Genomic DNA, 19,066 nt, shown 5'->3' with positions numbered 1-19,066 from the left:
TTTAACCACTGCACCATCTAGCTGCCCCTACTTTATTATTATTAATAGTAATGTTAAGGAAAAGAAGAATCGTTATCCTTTACATAATACTAAGGTTTGCAAAACCAGTAAATTTGATCCTCACAACTCTCGAAAGCAGGTCCTATTATTATCCCTATTGATGAGGAGGAAATTGAGGCAGAAATTAGTGACTTGCCTGGGGTCGCACAATTTAATAGCTGTGTAACACTTAATAGTGTCTGAGACAAGATCTGAACTCAGGTTTTCACTGGAGAGATATAACACCATTTTCAGTCCCTCACCCGGAAAAATGAGTATAAAATGAAGCCATAATGAGAATTAATAACTGAATAGAAAGGGAAGAAATGCTAAAATGGTAAAATCACAGCAGGCAGGGGACTGTGTAGGGACAAACACTGCATTATCCTTTGTGCTTGTTTTGTAGTCAGATTTGGCTTATCTTTCCCAACATCTATAGGTTTCATCAATATGGGTATTTCCTCTAGATTACCCACTTAATCCTTCTTATCCTGACTGATTCATGTACACGTCCTCTTATAAACACCCCAAAGAAGATCCATCTAATGTTGGGATGTAAGGGAAGACTAAAACAGGAGTTCTTAACCTGGAATCTCTGATTTTTTTTTTTTTAACAATTTTGACAACTGTCTTTCAATATAATTGGTTTCCTTTGCAATGCTGTGTTTTTTATTTTATGTATTTAAAAACATTATTTTCAGAAGGAGTCCATAAGCTTTACTCGACTGCTGAAGGGGTCCATGACACAAGAAAAATTAAGAATCCCCAGTACCCCCAACAGTTTGAATGATTAACTTCTATAATGTCTGCAAAGGGCATTGTAGGTTTTACATTATAAATCAGAAAATAACACACTTTAAATTATGTATATTTAGGTAGGTCTCACCTCTTCAATCTATAATTTTTTATGTTTCAGAGGCAGCTAGATGATGCAGTAGAAAGGCACTGGGCCTGTAGTCAGGAAGATCTGCATTCAAATCTAGCTATAGATGCTTATTAACTATGCATCTCTGGGCAAGTCACTTAATCTCTGTTTGCCTCAGGTTTTCTCATATATAAAATAATAATAATAATAGAGCCTACTTTGTAGGGTTGTTGTGAGAATTAAATAAAATAATATGTGCCTACCACATAGTAAGCACTATGTTAATAGCCTTCATCTCCTCTTCCCTTTCCCCCTCCTCTTCTTCTTCCTCCTCCCCCTCCTCCTCTTCCTCCTTCTCCTCCCCTTCTTCCTCTTCTTTTTCTTCTTGGAAAAGCACATTTGACTCAAATGGAAAGAACACTCTATGGAATTATAAAGAGCTACAAATTTAAATACCAGATAGTATTTTAAGTTCCAAACATCCCTTCCTATTTTCAGAGGACAAAGAAAAATAAATTACCCCAAGATAAATCCCCATTGCCAAGGTAAATGCATTAAGAAGTGGGCAAGCACAGCGGATGAACATGCCTCAACAAGGCAGGGGCCCATGGATAATCGTAGGCACACAGCCTTCAGCTTCCTCAGGGCCTAAAATAGAAAAAGAAACATTTAAATAACTCTTTAATGATGTACTGGCGAAATTAATTCAATGGTTTTTAATTTGGGTTGTTTTTTTTTGGGGGGGAACACTTTAATATTCCACTTCGTACCTAGTTTTTATTAGTCCTGAAGTTTGAGAAGGTCTGAATGTCTGTAGGGAACTCTGGCCAAGTAATTGGGATTAGTTTTGTTTTTAAATGTAGAGATACGAACAGGTCTTGAGGTATTTTCTTTACCTCCACAAGTGGCAAGAATATTCTAGGAGTACCAGAGATTGTCTGAACTCAACAACTTATTGACATGGCCAAGAGAACATGGTAGAGCTGGCCTCTGAGCCTATTAACAACATCACTGCAGAGTGGAGGAGGGGGAAAGAAGAAGCAAGAAGTCACCATAAATGGGGGAAACTTTGGTAAGATAGGGTCCCAGACTTTTATTTTAACTAGTCTCATTTTAAAGCTAAGTCTACCTGAAATCTTCTCATTCAAAGAGAAGTCACAACTACTTTAAAAAAATACTCTGGTGGCAGCTAGGTGGCGCAGTAGATAGAGCACTGGCCCTGGATTCAGGAGTACCTGAGTTCAAATCTGGCCTCAGACACTTGACACTTACTAGCTGTGTGACGTTGGGCAAGTCACTTAACCCCCATTGCCCCCCACCAAAAAAAAAAAAAATACTCTGATGTTTCATTTTCACTTAGGAACAAAAGTCTTATTCAATTTTTAGGAATTATGCTTCTCAACCCTACCTTTGAATCAAGTCCAAGCCCAGCCCGAACCAAAATAATAGCAAGGGCTATGCTTCTCAGAGATGCAGACCACACATGCTTGATCTGGATTTGGTCACTGATGACAGGAATATTTCTAAGAAGAAACCCAGCAAGCAGCATCCCTTGAAAGAAAACAAAACAAAACAAATGTTTCTTAGATGAATTTGTTTTCTAATAAAATTAAGGATGTTTTTAATTATGAAAGAAAGGCATTTGATGATTTGAGCAATGCCCAACAGCCATTTTTTCATGTTTGATTCAGTACCTAACACAAATTGAACCCTTAATGAATATTAAATACTTTTTAAAAGTAAGCATTAAAATCCAGTTTGTGGGGCTAATATGAGAAAAAAAAGAAAATTTGAAGAATTTTCATTTATGAAACCATGGAATTTCAGAATTGGAAGCAACCTCAGTAGCCATCTAACATGTAGCCAAAAGGATTTACTCACTATGATGTACCCACTAGTAGTCATCCAGATTCTGCTTGAAGACCTTCAAAGAAGGGAAATCTACAATGTCCCAAAGCAGTTCACTCCATTGTTGTATGGCTCCAATTATTAGAAAGGGTTTTCTTATGGGATTAAAGATCCAGAGAGCTTCAAGGGACCACAGAGACCATCTTGTCATAGGATCATGGATTCTGACTTGGAAAGGACTTTTGGGACATTTCCCTGAATGAAAATTCCCTGCTTTCATGCACATCAGCAACTCTATAACATATTTATAATCTTAGAGAGTTGCCTGCAGGATCAAGGGGTAAATGACTTGCTCATGATTACACAACCAGAATTTGTCAGAGGATGGATTTGAGCCCAAGTCTTTCTGATTCCAAGGTCAGACCTCTATCCATTAACCCACCTTTTAAATACACCAATAGTCATAATGCCTGGAGTTCATCCAATATGCTTTTGTTTTTTTCTTGGCTTAAGTGTAAGAAATCTATGTGGGGGCAGCTAGGTGGCGCCGTGGATAGAACACTGGCCCTGGATTCAGGAGTACCTGAGTTCAAATCCAGCTTCAGACACTTGACACTTACTAGCTGTGTGACCTTGGGCAAGTCACTTAACCCTCATTGCCCAACCAAAAAAAAAAAAAAAGAAATCTATGTGAGCTCCCTGAAAAACTGGAAATGTACATCCCTTCTCTATAGATCTTCTCTGCAATTTATAGGAATGGATTATTATAATTTTTCTGTCTAGTTAAAATTAATCAAAACCCAAACTGAGTGAGTGACAGAGCATGACTTAGGAAACCCAGTGTTTAAAAGGAGCCAGAGTATTTTGGATTACTCATATTTGTGTAACACGTCTGTCTACTGCAAACACAGAGGGAGATGTGACTCCTGACTGACTGAGAGAATGATGTCTGAACGGAGAAGAGATTTATTCAAGCAGTTGAAAGACCTGGAGAGAGCCGACTAGGAGAAGCAAGCTCTATGCTCTGAATGGCAAACACAGAGGATCTCCCAGACATGTTGGATGGCTGGTTGATTGCTCACTCTCCATTAGTCTGCAGTCTCTTCCAAGAGGTCCTTACTGTAACAGCACTTGGGGATAGTTCAGCCTCCTTTCCTTCTTCAGTCAAGCTACTGGCATAATGCCTAATCTTGGTCTATAAAGGATAAATGTCAATCCTAGTTTTAAGCAGTAAGGATACCCCTTCTGGCTGCTGGTTAGAACTATTATCAGCACAGCCAGTTCCCCTCACTAATTGAGGTGATGACTTTTGGTCTGGAAACCCTATGGTCTCTCCCTTCACTCTTTAACATAGAATCTATTCCCTGTCAGAAATTGGCCTGACCACTCCCCTTAATATACAAGCACCTAGGCTGAAATAAAGAGTAGGCAAAATATCAAGTGCCTTTATTGTTACTCATATATTGAATTTAAATCTAATCTAAAATTTATTTTTTTCAATTAATAAGAATTTATTGTCTCTTCCTCCTACGACATTCTTCCCTCTGGAGAAAAGAAAAAGAAAACCCATATAACAAAAAGTTTTCCCAGTTAACTGTTTTCCTTCTAAGTGTAACTGGATTGATTTGTTTGGGTGAAAGTTTTTTAATTTTATGTAATTAAATCTTAGAAAAATGAATGTTGAAAATGTGAGAAGGGGCAGCTAGGTGGCACAGTGGATAAAGCACCAGCCCTGGAGTCAGGAGTTCAAATCCGGCCTCAAACACTTAACACTTACTAGCTGTGTGACCCTAGGCAAGTCACTTAACCCCAATTGCCTCACCAAAATAAATAAATAAATAATTGGGGAAAAAAAAAAAAAGAGGCAGGTGGACACCAGAGAGTGTGATCTGGTATCTTTACACCACCAAGCTATTCTTCAAGGATGTCTGGTTTGTTATCCAAAGAAATTTGGTCCACCGTCTCTAATCTTGCAGGTAGACTCAAACAATGAACATTTCTTAGTCACAGGAATTCAGCTTCCCTCTGAGTTAGTTGAAAGAAAACATGTTATTCCTCATAACTTCAAGCTCTTGGAAAATTCCATGACACCCGTTTGCTATCTTTGAAGGCCTACAGGCTGATGGTACAATTCCACAAGATATGTCTATCCTTGCCTGTCTTTGTACTATTAAAGTCATCTCCTTCCTGGGAGCCAGGGAGTCTGTCACCCCAGGTCTACTATCTTGCCTCAGGATACAGATGGATCTCATAAATCAATCAAAGATTCCTCTAAAACAGAGATGGGTGATTTCTAGTCCCCATATAGGTGCTAGCCCATTCTTCTTGATGTAACCCATCATGTTGTCCTCATCCCATGACCCCCTTATGCAACCTTGTAACCAATTGCATTGTTTTTCCCTAGCCACCCAACTCCATTCTTCTCTTGTACTTCCCAAAACTATATGTAGGCTAGTAAAAGAAACCATTGACCCAATTTATTGGTTATTGCAAACCTAACTAATAAACTGATCTTGTTCAGACTATTGTCTCTCAGTTTATCTTAATTTTCAAATATAACAGGTACTAGGTCATTCGCTTCTATATCCTGTGCACCTAATTTGGTCCCCTGATTGGCCTCTGTAACAAGTACCAAATAATTTTAATGACTGTTGCTTCATAGTATAGTTTGTGGTCTGGTGTTGTTACGTCCCTCTTCTTTCTCACTTTTCTGCATTATTTCCCTTGACATTCTTGGCCTTTTGTTCCTACATATGAATTTCATTATCATTTTTTCCCAGGTCTATGCACTAATTCCTTGGTAGTCTGAATGGTATGTCACTGAATAAGTGAATTAATTTAGGTTGTATTGTCATTTTTATTGTGTTGGTTCAGCCTACCCACTTCTCCAATTATTTAGGTCTCTCCTTTTTATTGTGAAGAGTTTTTTACAGCTTCATTCAGATAGCTCCTATATGAAGATTCTCAAGTATTTTGTAAAATAACTTTTTACCTTTTCCTGCTGGGTTTTGTTGATCATAGAAAAGATGACAATTTATAAAAGTTTATTTATATTCTGTAATTCTGCTAAGGGTATTGTTTTAATTCATTTTGGTTGACTCTCAAGGGTTGTCTAAGTAAACCTTCTCATATACAAAGAGATAACTCTGTTTCTTCTTTTCCAAAGCTCATTCACTCAATTCCTTCTTCTTATCTAATTGCATTTCCAACACTACATAAAATAATGATGCTTTGTTTCATCTTATTGGGAAAGTCTCTAGTTTTATCCCCATTACATATAATGCTGGCTCTGGGTTTTGGATAGATGCTATTGACCCTATATAAGGAATGGTAAATTATTGCTTTGTTGTTCTAGTGGTTTGTTTTTGTTTGTTTGTTTGTTTTTAGTGAGGCAATTGGGATTAAGTGACTTGCCTAGGGTCACACAGCTAGTAAATGTTAAGTGTCTGAGGTCGGATTTGAACTCAGGTCCTCCTGACTCCAGGGCTGGTGCTCTATCCACTGTGCCATCTAGCTGCCCCTGTTCTAGTGTTTTTAACAGAAACGGGTGCTGTATGTTGTCAAAAACATTTTCTGTATCTGTTTGTTGATATGACCATATACTTTTTATTAATCTAGTTTTAAATTATTTTCAAGTTTATTATTCTAGTTTTAGTTTTAAATAAACTCTAGTTGGTCAATTATGTTTCTAGTTTTCCTTAATAATGAATCAATCCTAGGGGGCAGCTAGGTGGCTCAGTGGATAGAGCACCGGCCCTGGATTCAGGAAGACCTGAGTTCAAATCTGGCCTGAGACACTTAACACTTACTAGCTGTGTGACCCTGGGCAAGTCACTTAACCCCAATTGCCTCACCAAAAAAAAAAAAAAAAAGAATCAATCCTGAATTCCTAGTATATATCTAATCTGATCATAGTGTATTGTGAATTGTTGCTATAGCCTCTTTGCTAATATTTTATTTAAAATGTTTGCATAAATGTTTACTAATATATTTATCTAGTTTCTTCCCTTGGTTTTGACTTTCCCTGGTTTAGGTAATAATACCATCTTTGTATTACCAAAGGAAATGGTTTTGTGAAAAACTTTCTATAAATTAGAATTGGTTATTCTTTGAATATTTGATAAAATTTGCCTTATAAATCCATCTGGTCCCAGAGTTTTTTCTTGGGGAGTTTATTTGGCTTGTTCAATTTATTATTATTATTATTTTGGTGCTCAGATTATTTAATTTCTCTATTTCCCTTTTTCATAATTTGGGTATTTCATATTTTTGTAAATATTCACTCATTTCATTCATCAGTTTTATTGCCATATGGTTGGGCAAAATAGTTTCTAATAATTTTCTTTACTTCTTTATTTTATTTCTTTATTTATGTAAATTCTCCCTTTTCATTTTTAATACTGGTAATTTGATTTCCCTCTTTCTTTTTAAAAATCAAATTAACTAGTTTTTTTCTTTGCTTTTAAAAAATGAATTCCTAGCTTTTAAAATTACTTCAATAGGGGGCAGCTAGATGGCGCAGTGGATAGAGCACCGGCCCTGGAGTCAGGAGTACCTGAGTTCAAATCTGGCCTCAGACACTTAACACTCACTAGCTGTGTGACCCTGGGCAAGTCACTTAACCCCAATTGCCTCACTAAAAAAAAACAAAAACGAAAATAAAATTAATTCAATAGGTTTTTGGAGGGTTTTTTTTTTGTTTTTTTTTTTTTGGTGTGAGGCAATTGGGGTTAAGTGACTTGCCCAGGGTCACACAGCTAGTGTTAAGTGTCTGGTGCCAGATTTGAACTCAGGTCCTCCTGAATCCAGGGCCGGTGCTCTATCCACTGTGACAAGTAGCTGCCCCTAATTCAGTAGGTTTTTGCTTTCAATTTTCTCATAATCTATTATCTTCCAAGAGAAATGAAACAATATTCATCATTACTTGATTCATAACTAATACATTTTCTGGAATATGTTTCAAGTTCAAAGGGTGGAAATGGCAAAGAGATGAAATTAATTTAGGTAAAGATTTTGAATTAATATAAATACACTTTGAAAGGGCAGCTAAGTGGTACTCTGGTTAGAATAACAGCACTAGAGTCAGAAACGCTCTTCTTTATGAGGTCAAATCTGGCCTCAAACACTGACTAGCCAAGTGACACTGGGCAAGTCACTGGACCCTTAGTATACTACAGTTACTGAGAACTGACTGATCCCCAGCTACTCCCCATTCCCAGGCCATTCATTGGCCTGGGGCTGACCAACCTTTATCAGTTCCAGACTCTTGATTGTCTTATGGATCTCCCCCAAACAAACTATACCCTCCCAAAGATTCCCCACCTTACTTCCTGGACTTTAGGTTATCTTGCAAAAGGGTCCATATACATCAAGTAGTTTCTATTTAGAATTAAGTAGCTTCTATACTTAATTCAAGAACAATTCCCTTTGTTAAAGGTTCATTTTACATTAAGTTCCCTTGTTCTGTTACCCCACATAAACCCTGTCCTCAGTCTTCATCTTTGGGTATGCCTAGCAAATTGCTTTTTGATACCCCGAGCTATAATTTCTCTGCCCTGATTAAAGACCTTATATTGATCGTTTCATTAATCTCCAGGTTAACAACCCTATTTGTCTCAGTTTCCTCATCTGTATAATGAGCTAGAGAAGGAAATGGTAAACAACTCCAGTATCTTTGCCAAGAAAATCCCAAATGGGGCCACAAAGAGGTGGACACAACTAAAAAATTACTGAACAACAACATATTGCCATTGTCATGCAAGAAACAATATAAAAAAGCACTGTCCATAACTTGACCAGATAAAGAATATTTGGGGGGCATATCTACTCAGTGAGATCATCTAATAAACTTTTCTTAACTGAGAATTGATGTGGAGATGGACTTAATGGATCAAACTGATCATGAGGCGTCCCAGAGAATTACAAGGCTCAGTGACTCAGTTTCCAAGTTTAATTAAAAGACTGTGGTGACCACAGTGAGAACACCACAAAGGAGAAAGGTGTCTCTAATGGGGAAATGAAAATGCTTCTATTTATATTGAGAAAAGTAGATTATTTCCTCATTATCTTAATCTCTTCCTTGTGGGAGATTCACATCCTATATTGGAATTCCTGGGGTCCTAAGACATTCCCCAAGGTGGGCACCTTTCTCACTAGGGGTGTGTTTGGGGGTTTAAACGTCTTAAGGTGAACTTAAAGGACACATTTGGTCTTTCTGTGCATGTTCCTAAAACACGTTTAAATTTGTCAGACCTCAAGGGTCTCTCTGTTTAGGATATCTCTCTACTTTAAGATCTGGTTTCTAGGTACAATTTCTGTTTCCTGTCATCTAGGAATATTAATGGCTATTAATGGTTTATGGTCCCTGGTTACTGTTTCCTTAGGCTTCTGATGATAGTGTTTGTTGATAGAGACTTGAATCCTCTGGTTACTTAGATCTTAGTTTCTCTGTTAACCCTTCTGGCTAACTCAGGTCTTAGTTTATCTGTTAACCCTTTTAGCTTCCTCCATCAAGAATCATTATCAAAATATTACATAAGTTGTTATGTATAACAACAGTAAGATCACAAGATACAAGAGAGGCATGGTTCTATACAGAGCCTATAAACATTTACATTCAAACATTCTTTAGTTTAAACTATCAAATCTTTAAAATTCACATAGATAAAAATAAAGGAAAATGTTGCACTTACCAAGAAGAGGTGGTAGTGGAGGCAATGTAGGTAGCTTGACAAGTCCCAGAAGTTTACCCCCAATGACAGCGCAAACAAACAAGATTAATATTCCAAATAGGTTTCCACCAGGAAGACATTCATTTCCAGTAATTGACCAAACTACAGCCCATACAAGAACCACCATGGTAACTGTAATAAATCAGGAAAATAAATACATGTAGTATTCTGCCATAGCTACTTCATGCTATAAAATATGTATGTCTTCCATGCCATAACTTTGAAGATAACTTTTTTAACAGAAAATTTGGCCCACACTCTCCAGGCTCATAAATGTTGCAACAGATACAAAAAGCATGTCTGCTTTATGGAACATTCAGGTATTTCTCACAAGTCTTAAAGTTAGAAAGGATTTCAACAGACAGAGATAAGAAGGGTAAGTCTTTCAAGCATGAGGGAAAACTGATGCAAATGTGTGAAGGTGTAAAAGGACAGGATAAGCTAAGGGAATAGCCAGCAATACAGCATTAAATTTTTACAACTGGCTTTTTTTCCCCCAAGTATAATTCAATTTCTTTTAGGGAACCAGAGCTTGAACAAGTAAGGGCCTGAAAATTGTGGCTATATTTTTGTCTTTAGTGGTCTTTCTGCTTTCACTGTAACATTTATGACTTGACTGATCAGAAACAAATTCTTTCGTGCCTCAGAAAAGGAATTTTGGGAAGGAGATGTGTTTACATTTATAAAAATAAACAATAATAGCTGTGTGACCCTGGGCAAATTATTTAACCCCAATTGCCTCACCAAAAAAAAGGAAACATTAAAAAGTATTCCTGGGGGCGGCTAGGTGGCGCAGTGGATAAAGCACCGGCCCTGGATTCAGGAGTACCTGAGTTCAAATCCGGCCTCAGACACTTACTAGCTGTGTGACCCTGGGCAAGTCACTTAACCCCCATTGCCCCGCCAAAAAAAAAAAGTATTCCTGGGGCAGCTAGGTGGCACAGTGGATAGAGCACTGGCCCTGGAGTCAGGAGGACCTGAGTTCAAATCTGGCCTCAGACACTTAACACTTACTAGCTGTATGACCCTGGGCAAGTCACTTAACCACAATTGCCTCACTAAAAAACAACAAAACAAAACAAAACAAAAAAATATTCCTTATGGTGCCTCCTGTGTGTTGTGCTTAAGAGGCTGATTGCCAACTCTCTTTACCACTAATTGTGGCTGTGCTGTGGTAGACCACGTGTTAATGTTCATATAAGATATGGTATATCTTTAAGTGCTCTGAGGAAAGCTAGTTTTAATTTCAAGACTTATATCTACTGGTTCTCTGTACTCACAATACTTCAAGTGTGTATGGAACAGAAAAATTCAAAATGGCCTCATTACCGGGGCTGCTAGGTGGCGCCATAGTGCACAGAGCACTGGGCCTGAAGTCGGGAAGAATCATCTTCCTGAGTTCAAATCCAGCCTCAGACACTTACTAGCTGGGTGACCCTGGGCAAATCACTTAACCCTGTTTGCCTCACTTTCTCATCTGTAAAATGAGCTAGAGAAGGAAATGACAAACCACTCCAGTATTTCTGCCAAGAAAACCCAAAATGGGGTCATGAGAAGTTGGACTGTCAACAGGCAATTACAATGTCATGAAACTTAGGTGGAAACTAGGTATTAAAAGGGAAATGAACATGCACGTAGAACCCAAAGAGTTTACAATCCATAGAGAAATTTGTATTTTTATAACAGCAGGACAAAGGAAGGAGGAGATACCAGGAATCTCCACCTAAAGGGGCATGGTATGGGGGGGGGAAAGGTGCAGTAAAGGTGGGGAAAAAGGACAAAACCCCTCCAGAAGGGGAGGAGCAAGGTGGCATAGAAGCCACATTCTTTTCCCTTGGGAACTGCTAAACTATGAAGATTGAATGGTCAACTTATCTTCATGGGTCCCAGCTGCACAAGCAGTTCCTCAGTCTAAAGAAGACTGTCACCCAGTCTTGCCTCCCAAGGATATACAAGGAGTCCAGTTTGGGATGCAAACATGTCAGCTGGGAATGGGGGTGGGAGTGGGGGGTGATCCGTGACAAGTTCAGGGCTTCCTGCATTCTCTGGGTCCAGTATTTCTAGAAAATATGGCAACTCAAAAAGACAAGTTCAGGGGACCCTTTAATAGGCCACAATTGAATAATGAATGAACAGCAACAACAACTGTGTAGCCCCCTTTCACCTCTGAAAGAACAGTAGCAGAAAGGGGAAAAGATAGCAGAGGGTACTAAAATGAGAGGAAACAAAGCCACATAAATGTTAGACTCTATAAACAACAACAAAGCTACTGGTACTGTAAATGTGAGACTATCACTGGACACACTGAATCACATCAATCTTACTTTAAATGAAACCAGAAGACGGACGAAACTGCAGCTGAATAGAAGGATGGCATGCAGATTTTCCTTGGAGAGTCAAACAAAAGAATTGGTGGAGTTGGTTTTACCATGTGTCCAAATGCCCAAAGGCAATAAGAAATGCCACTTCATGGGACACTTAGTCATCTCATATTTTGCTGCTTAGGAAATATAATTTAAACAAGGAAAAGAATATTCTCATTTGTCTCTGGGAAAGCAAACACTTCTTTTAATGATCTCGAGTATTTGTAAAAAAGATTACAGAGACCCCAGACATGCTGTGCAAAAGGAACTTACCCCCAGCCTCCAAATCAGCTGCAGCACAGGTGTCTTCTGGAACTAAACTTACAGTCAGGTGAGAGGGCTGACTGGGGGGAGTGGGGGGCAGGTGTGTCTGCAGGACCCAAGGAGGAATTTGGCTACCCCACCCCAGCCGAGAAAACCAGGAAGAAATCATGAGCCGTGGGAGGCCCCGGTGAGGGAGTGGCACAGGCTCGTCAGAAGCTAAGAACCACCACAGCACACAAAGTTCTGCTGAATGGTTAACTAGCAAGTTGGCTTAAGGTTATCTTCAGACCAGAGAACAGGCCAGGTGAGAGAAAAACCTGCTCTCCCTCAAACCAAAGCACCTGGAACCCTCTGAAGCTTGGGACAGTGTAGCTTGGAAGTAGGGCCCCACTGTAAGAGGGAGTTAAAAGTCAAGTAAAAAACAGCAAGATGAGCAAACAAAGAAAGTTGAGAACAATAGAAAGTTTCTTTAGCAACAAGGAAGATTGAGGTACACGCTCAGAAGAGGACAGCAACCATAAGGCCCCTACATCCAAAGCTTCCAAGAAAAATACGAATTGGTCTCAGGACATGGAAGTGCTCAAAAGGGACTTTGAAGAGAAAGTGGGAGAGATAGAAGGAAGATGTAGAGAGAGGGAGGAAAGAATGGAAAGAGAAATGATAGCAATGCAGGAGAGTCATGAGAAAAAAGTCAACAGCTTGAAAAGCCAAATGGAAAAGGAGATAAAAAAGCTCTCTGAAGAAAATTAATGTCTAATAACTAGTATTGAACAAATGGAAGCTAGTGACTTTATGAGAAACCAAGACATAGTAAAGCAAATCCAAATGAATTTTTAAAAATAGAGGGCAATATGAAATATCTCCTTGGAAAAACAGCTGAAAACCATGACCAAAATAAGAGTTTAGATAGCATCTTCCAAGAGATTGTTAGGGAAAATTGCCCTGCTATTCTAGAAGCAGAAGGCAAAATAGAAATTGAAAGAATCCACCAATCACCTCCTAAAAGAGATCCCAAAAGGAGAACCTCCAGGAATATTATAGCCAAATTCCAGAGCTCACAGGTCAAAGAGAAAATATTGCAAGAAGCTAGAAAAAAGGAATTCAAATACTGTGGAGCTCCAATAAGGATAAAACAAGATCTAGCAGCATCTACATTAAAGGACTGGAGGGCATGGAATATGATATTCCAGAGGGCAAAGGAACTGGGACTATAGCCAAGAATCAAATACCCAGCAAAACTGAATATAATCTTTCAGAGGAAAAAATGGGAATTCAATGAAAAAGAGGAATTTCAGGCATTTGTGATGAAAAGACCTGAACTGAATAGAAAATCTGACTTTCAAATACAAGACCCTGGAGAAGCATAAAAAAGTAAACAGGAAAAAGAAATCATGAGGGATATTAAAATATTTACATTCCTATATGAGAATATAATACTTGTAACTCATAAGAACTTTCTCTGTAAGGAATACAAAGAGGACGCAGGTCTGAACTGAATATGAAGGGATGATATCTGTAAAGCATTTATTTTTTGATTATCTTTGTTCTTTGTGGGTCAACCAGGGTGGGGTGTCTTATGTCTGGGGCCGGATTTGGGCTCGGGCCTCCTGGGTTATTTTTAGCAAGGCAATGATCCAATATAACTCTGAAGGACTTAAGAAAATTGCAATCCATCTACAGAGAAAGAACTGATGGTATTTGAAAAGAGATTGAAACACATTAAAAAAAATTTTTTTCTTTGACAATTCCTTAATCTCAAGTTTTGTTTTTTAACTGTTTTCTCTCACAACCTAGCGAATGTGGGGATGTTTTCCATGACTACTCATGTATAACTTATATTGAATTGCTTGAGTTCTCGGGATGGGGGGTCAGAAGGGAGGGAAAAAGAGAAGTTGGAACACAAAGTTTTTTAAAATTGATGTCAGAATTTGTTTTTACATATATTTTGGAAAATAAAATTCTAAACAGGAAAAAAAAGATTACAAAGAAAATAACTGCAGCTTATATGCCCACAATTATTGGAGAGGATGATGAGGTAAAGAAATTCTATGATTCAGTCAGCTACTCTAATTTAATACAATACATATTTTGATACTTAATATTCAAAAGTGGTCATAGAGGATGACAGTGAAAAATACATAGGAAAATATGATTCAGGGGTAAGAAAAGGAAGCCTCACACTTATACATCATTAATTCTTTCTTTAAGAAAAGATTTGGGAACAGCTAGGTGGCAGCAGTGGATAAAGCACTGGCCCTGGATTCAGGAGGACCTGAGTTCAAATCCAGCCTCAGACACTTGACACTTACTAGCTGTGTGACCCTGGGCAAGTCACTTAACCCCCATTACCCCACCAAAAAAAAAAGAGAGAGAGACAGAATCTAATAATAGAAAAGAAAAGATTTGGAAGATACCAGACATGGTAAACACTAAACAAGAAATTTTAAAATTCCATTTTTGACAAACAGGAAACTATTGATTATAAATGTAAATCATTCTTGAATTAATCATCCATGTAGGCTTGCTAAAAAAATTAATATAAAACTAGAAGTGAATACAAATAAAAATAAACAATTGATATGCAATCCAAACAATCCCAACATGCATGTTCAACTTTTAAAAAGCTGCCAAAAGGGGAAGCTAGGTAGCAGAGTAGATAGAGCACTGGCCCTGAATTCAGAAGGACCTGAATTCAAATCTGACCTGAGACACTTGACACTTTCTAGGTGTATGACCCTGGGTAAGTCACTTAACCCTCATTGCCCTGCAAAAAAAAAAAAAAAAGATTCAAAAACAAATAAATAAAAAGCTTCCAAGACTGAAAAATGGGAAATGGATAAAATAGATATTGACAGAGATTATAACCATTTCTTAAAGATTTCCAAGGTAAATCAATTACCATAAAAAGGAGGCTAAAGAGCGAAGAAACCACTTTAGCAAGTAAACACAGTATCTCCTTGCCCAACACAGACATTGCAGCTATGGGAAACACTGGTTTAGAATATAAACTTAATTGTAAAACTTCATAGAGAAATATGGTAGAAGATTCTGTGTAGCATCACCTCCTAAATCAGAAAGAAGCATAGCTAGTATGCATATCTGTCATCCCTGCTACTAGGGGGAAGGGTTGAGCTTGGGGACTCTGAGCTTGTATGGGCTAAAGTGATATGGTAAGCTCCCAGGAGCAAGGACCCCCAGGCTGCCTAAGAAGGGGCAAACTGGCCCTGATCAAAGCTCCCATGTCAATCATTTTCCCTGGGGAGGTGGAGAAGGAGGAGAAGCAAAGGAGGAAAAAAGTTCAAAGGGAGTTTGCTGATAGACCCACCTAAGCAAGGTGATCTCCTATGCAAATATTCTCATTAAATACATTTTTAGTTTTCATTCCTTTATGCCCTCTTCCTTACATACCATTTGTTATTATTCGAACAAGGATGCCTCTTGGAGGACAGGCAAATATTTGCCTCAGTTTCTCCCTGTTTGATTCTGGTGATGGTTCTGGTGATGGCTCGCTATTTTTCAATAGGGCACTTTCTTCCATTGGTTCGTTTCCATCTATACCTTTGAGATCCATGAGAGCCCCCTCCTAAGGCAAAATAATTAAAAGTACATGAAAATGTATGCACATGATTCTTTTGATATAGGATTAAAGTCACTGGATCAGAAAATAACATTTCTAGTATTGGAATCAATGAAAACTCTATGTTGCAGGGGGGAAATGGCTGGCAGAATCACGTGACTTTATGAAGAGCTAATACACGGGTGATATATTTGGAAAAGGTACAACGTTGGAAGTATTAGACATCATACCAAAGTTTTCTTAGAACAGAAAGATATCAGAGCTATGATGAGGTTGTAGTCATGAACAAGTGACATAGAAATCTAAGTGATGGGAAAAACAAGATACGAATAAAAGTTTACTTTAAAAAATTCAAGTCACGGGCAGCTAGGTGTCGAAATGGATAAAGCACCAGCCCTGGATTTAGGAGGACCTGAGTTCAAATCTGGCCTCAGACACTTGACACTTAGTAGCTGTTTGACCCTGGGCAAGTCACTTAACCCTCATTGCCCCCCCCAAAAAAATTCAAGTCATATTTGAGACCCTACAAAAATGTCTATGAAAAAAGTGTCCCAACAATGACAGGTATAACTTTTCGAGATTGTTTTCAGTGCAAAATCAGATATGCCAATAAAAATGCATCCACTAAAGGACTGACTACACTGAAATCATTAGGATCAACACCATTTTTGGTCTGACTTTGCTGCTATCATCCCACACTCAAATTAAGAGTCAGGAAAATAGCGATTGGTTAAATTGGAGCGACTTGATATCATGACTGCTTGGAATTGGAATTAGAGGTTAGAAAGACGTTAGTAATGCTATCACAGAGGCAAAAAATTGTCTATTCCTGAAAAAAAAGTATTAAAAGATTGCACATTTTATTTTAGATTGTGACAGGCAAAAATTCATAGATACCATTCAGGAACCTAATGAAAGACCTAATATATTCTATGATAGATTGTATAAGAGTGCCAAACAAAGATTAGACCCTATTAGATTCTAGAGATGCACATTTCATTTCTAATCACTTTGTTCACCAATCCTTGCCAGAAATATGGAAATATTTTGAAAGGCAGTGTCCAGGTTGGAATGCCCTGAGTACAGACAGAATTAAAGAAATAGCAACATGTATTTATGAAGGAAAGGAGAGGGCAGAAAGGGACAGACAGAGCATTTTAGCTCCATTACAGGAAACCATGAGGCAGTGAGGTCAGGCAGTTGAGAATCGCCATCAACCCCCAGATTTTGCTATTACTGCAATAGATGGGGAACAATGTAATGACAGATTTTTTTTTATTGCATTGTGTAAAATTGTGCATTGTGAGTAAAATAACGCGATGCATTGAAAAATATCTGACATAACATGTGTTGTTTTACACCCATTGTTCCCCTACCTCTACAAAGAAAGGAGGCTGTGTTTTCTTATCTCTCTTCTTTGGGATCAATTTTGATAATTATAATTTCATAGCATTGAGTTTTGGTTCTGCTTACTTCACTTTGCATCCATCTTTATGCTTTTCTGTACTCATATTGTTTCTTATGGTACAGCAATATTCTATTATTAAAATTAAGTAATAATGAAAATATTTTGTTAATTGATAATTAAACTGTTCTATTAATTAATTATTAAATTATTCTATTAATTAGGTTGTATTAATTTGTCATAAATTGATTAGCTATTCCATAATGGATGGATATCAGCTCTCCTTCCATTACTTTGTTTCTGTGAAAAGTATTGCTATAAATAACTGTGGTACCTGTGAAGCCTTCTCACTGAGCTCTTAGAGCATATCTCTAGCCATGGGTCAAATGGTCTAGACAGTTTAGTCACTGCCTTGGCATAGTTTTAAATAGCTTAATAGAATGGCTGGACCAATTCACAGCTCCATTAAGAGTCTTTTTTCAAGACCCATCTAACACTGACTAGAATGTAACTTTTATAGAACAAAAACAGAATTACCTCTGTTTTCTTGGTTGTGGAAGCAGTAGAATTTATTTCTGGTTCATTACTCTGAATTTCATTATCTTCATTTCCCATGGTTTGCAAACTAAAAAAAAGATAGGATGTGGGAAGGGATAAAGTAATTTTAAAGAGAGACAAGATAACATGAAAATTCTATTCCTGTCCCTTAAAAAAAAAGTCCTTTTCTTCCCAGAGTTTCCCACATAAAGGCCTGTAGTCAACATCACATCTATCAATGACTAAACTATTTTCAGTTTTTCTTTCTTCCTCTTCCCACACTCTATTCTAGGTTCAGAGGACTTACTGGAAGAAGAAACTTTAGACACATGGATACCTAGTCTCATTTTTTTAGATTTTTTCAATTTATCAAAACATTTTGTTTTGATACATGACATATCACAATACCCAAACAACCCCCCATAAAGTATGCAATTCCCCCCCAAATAGTTAAGTGGAACCTCTCAACAAGGTGATTGCGGCTTAGTATAAGTGACTTTCCAATCTTATAGTTAATCAATTGTCAACAGAAAGGAGGCCTGATTGAATTTTGATAGGTGTTAGCAATATTGTCTACTGCCTTTGATGAGAAGGTTTGTTGTCTCTTAATATTGACCTTATTTACATTGCTGTAATCATTGTGTATGGGCAGTTAGGTGGCGCAGTGGATATAGCACTGGGCCTGAAGTCAGGAAGACATCTTTCTGAGTTTAAATCTGGCTCAGACACTAGCTGTGGGACCCTGGGAGTCACTTAACCCAGTTTGCCTCAGTTTCCTCATCTGTAAAATGAGCTGGAGAAGGAAATGGCAAACCACTCTAGTATCTACTAATAAAACCCCATGTGGTATCATGAAGAGTTGGACACAACTGCAACAACTAAACAACAATTATTGTGAAGACTATTCTTTTAGCTCTAATTTCTTCATTCTACATCATAGAGTTCATCCCAGGTTTCTCTGAATTATATCTTCCATTTCTCACAATGCTGCAATATTCCATCACATTTGTATACCTTAGTTTGTTTAGTCATTCCCTGATCTTTAGACATTTATTTCATTTACAATTTTTTGTTATCACAAATAACACAATGAATATTTTTGTACATATGGACATTTTCTCATAAATCACCCACTTGGGCCATACAGTCTAAGTCAAATGTTGTGAGTAATTTAGTAACTTTTTTTTTTCATAATTCCAAATTGTTTCCTGGAATCAACCCTATTATTTTACAGGTGAGGAAATGGATTTTCAGAGAGGTTAACATCTAAGGTCATTGGGTAGCTAACTCCAAAACCTGGATTCAAAACCAGGTCATCTAAATCCAAATCCAGTGCTCTTTCCATCTCACATTGCCTCCTTACTAAAACTTCCTCTAAAAGAGGTTGGTCTTCTTGATCATCCTCTGTATCATTGAGATTTTGACCAACCTTCTTTG

The 19,066-nt window shown here is 37.8% G+C and overlaps 1 protein-coding gene across 1 annotated transcript in view; it reads right to left on the bottom strand.

The window, feature by feature from the left end:
• SLC9B2 (solute carrier family 9 member B2) overlaps positions 1-19,066 on the bottom strand; it is a 43,280-nt gene that overhangs the window by 19,727 nt on the left and 4,487 nt on the right. Inside the window, exons 2-6 of the mRNA XM_043969511.1 lie at positions 17,630-17,717; positions 15,519-15,693; positions 9,445-9,615; positions 2,313-2,455; positions 1,425-1,552 (exon numbers count right to left, since the gene is read on the bottom strand). Coding sequence (XP_043825446.1) covers positions 1,425-1,552; positions 2,313-2,455; positions 9,445-9,615; positions 15,519-15,693; positions 17,630-17,717 — 705 coding nt within the window. The remainder of the gene's footprint in view (positions 1-1,424; positions 1,553-2,312; positions 2,456-9,444; positions 9,616-15,518; positions 15,694-17,629; positions 17,718-19,066) is intronic.

Source organism: Dromiciops gliroides, chromosome 6 (assembly GCF_019393635.1).
Source record: "Dromiciops gliroides isolate mDroGli1 chromosome 6, mDroGli1.pri, whole genome shotgun sequence".
Lineage (NCBI taxonomy): Eukaryota > Metazoa > Chordata > Mammalia > Microbiotheria > Microbiotheriidae > Dromiciops > Dromiciops gliroides.
The sequence above is the reverse complement of the archived record's forward strand: the minus strand, read 5'-3'. Positions and strand labels throughout refer to the sequence as shown.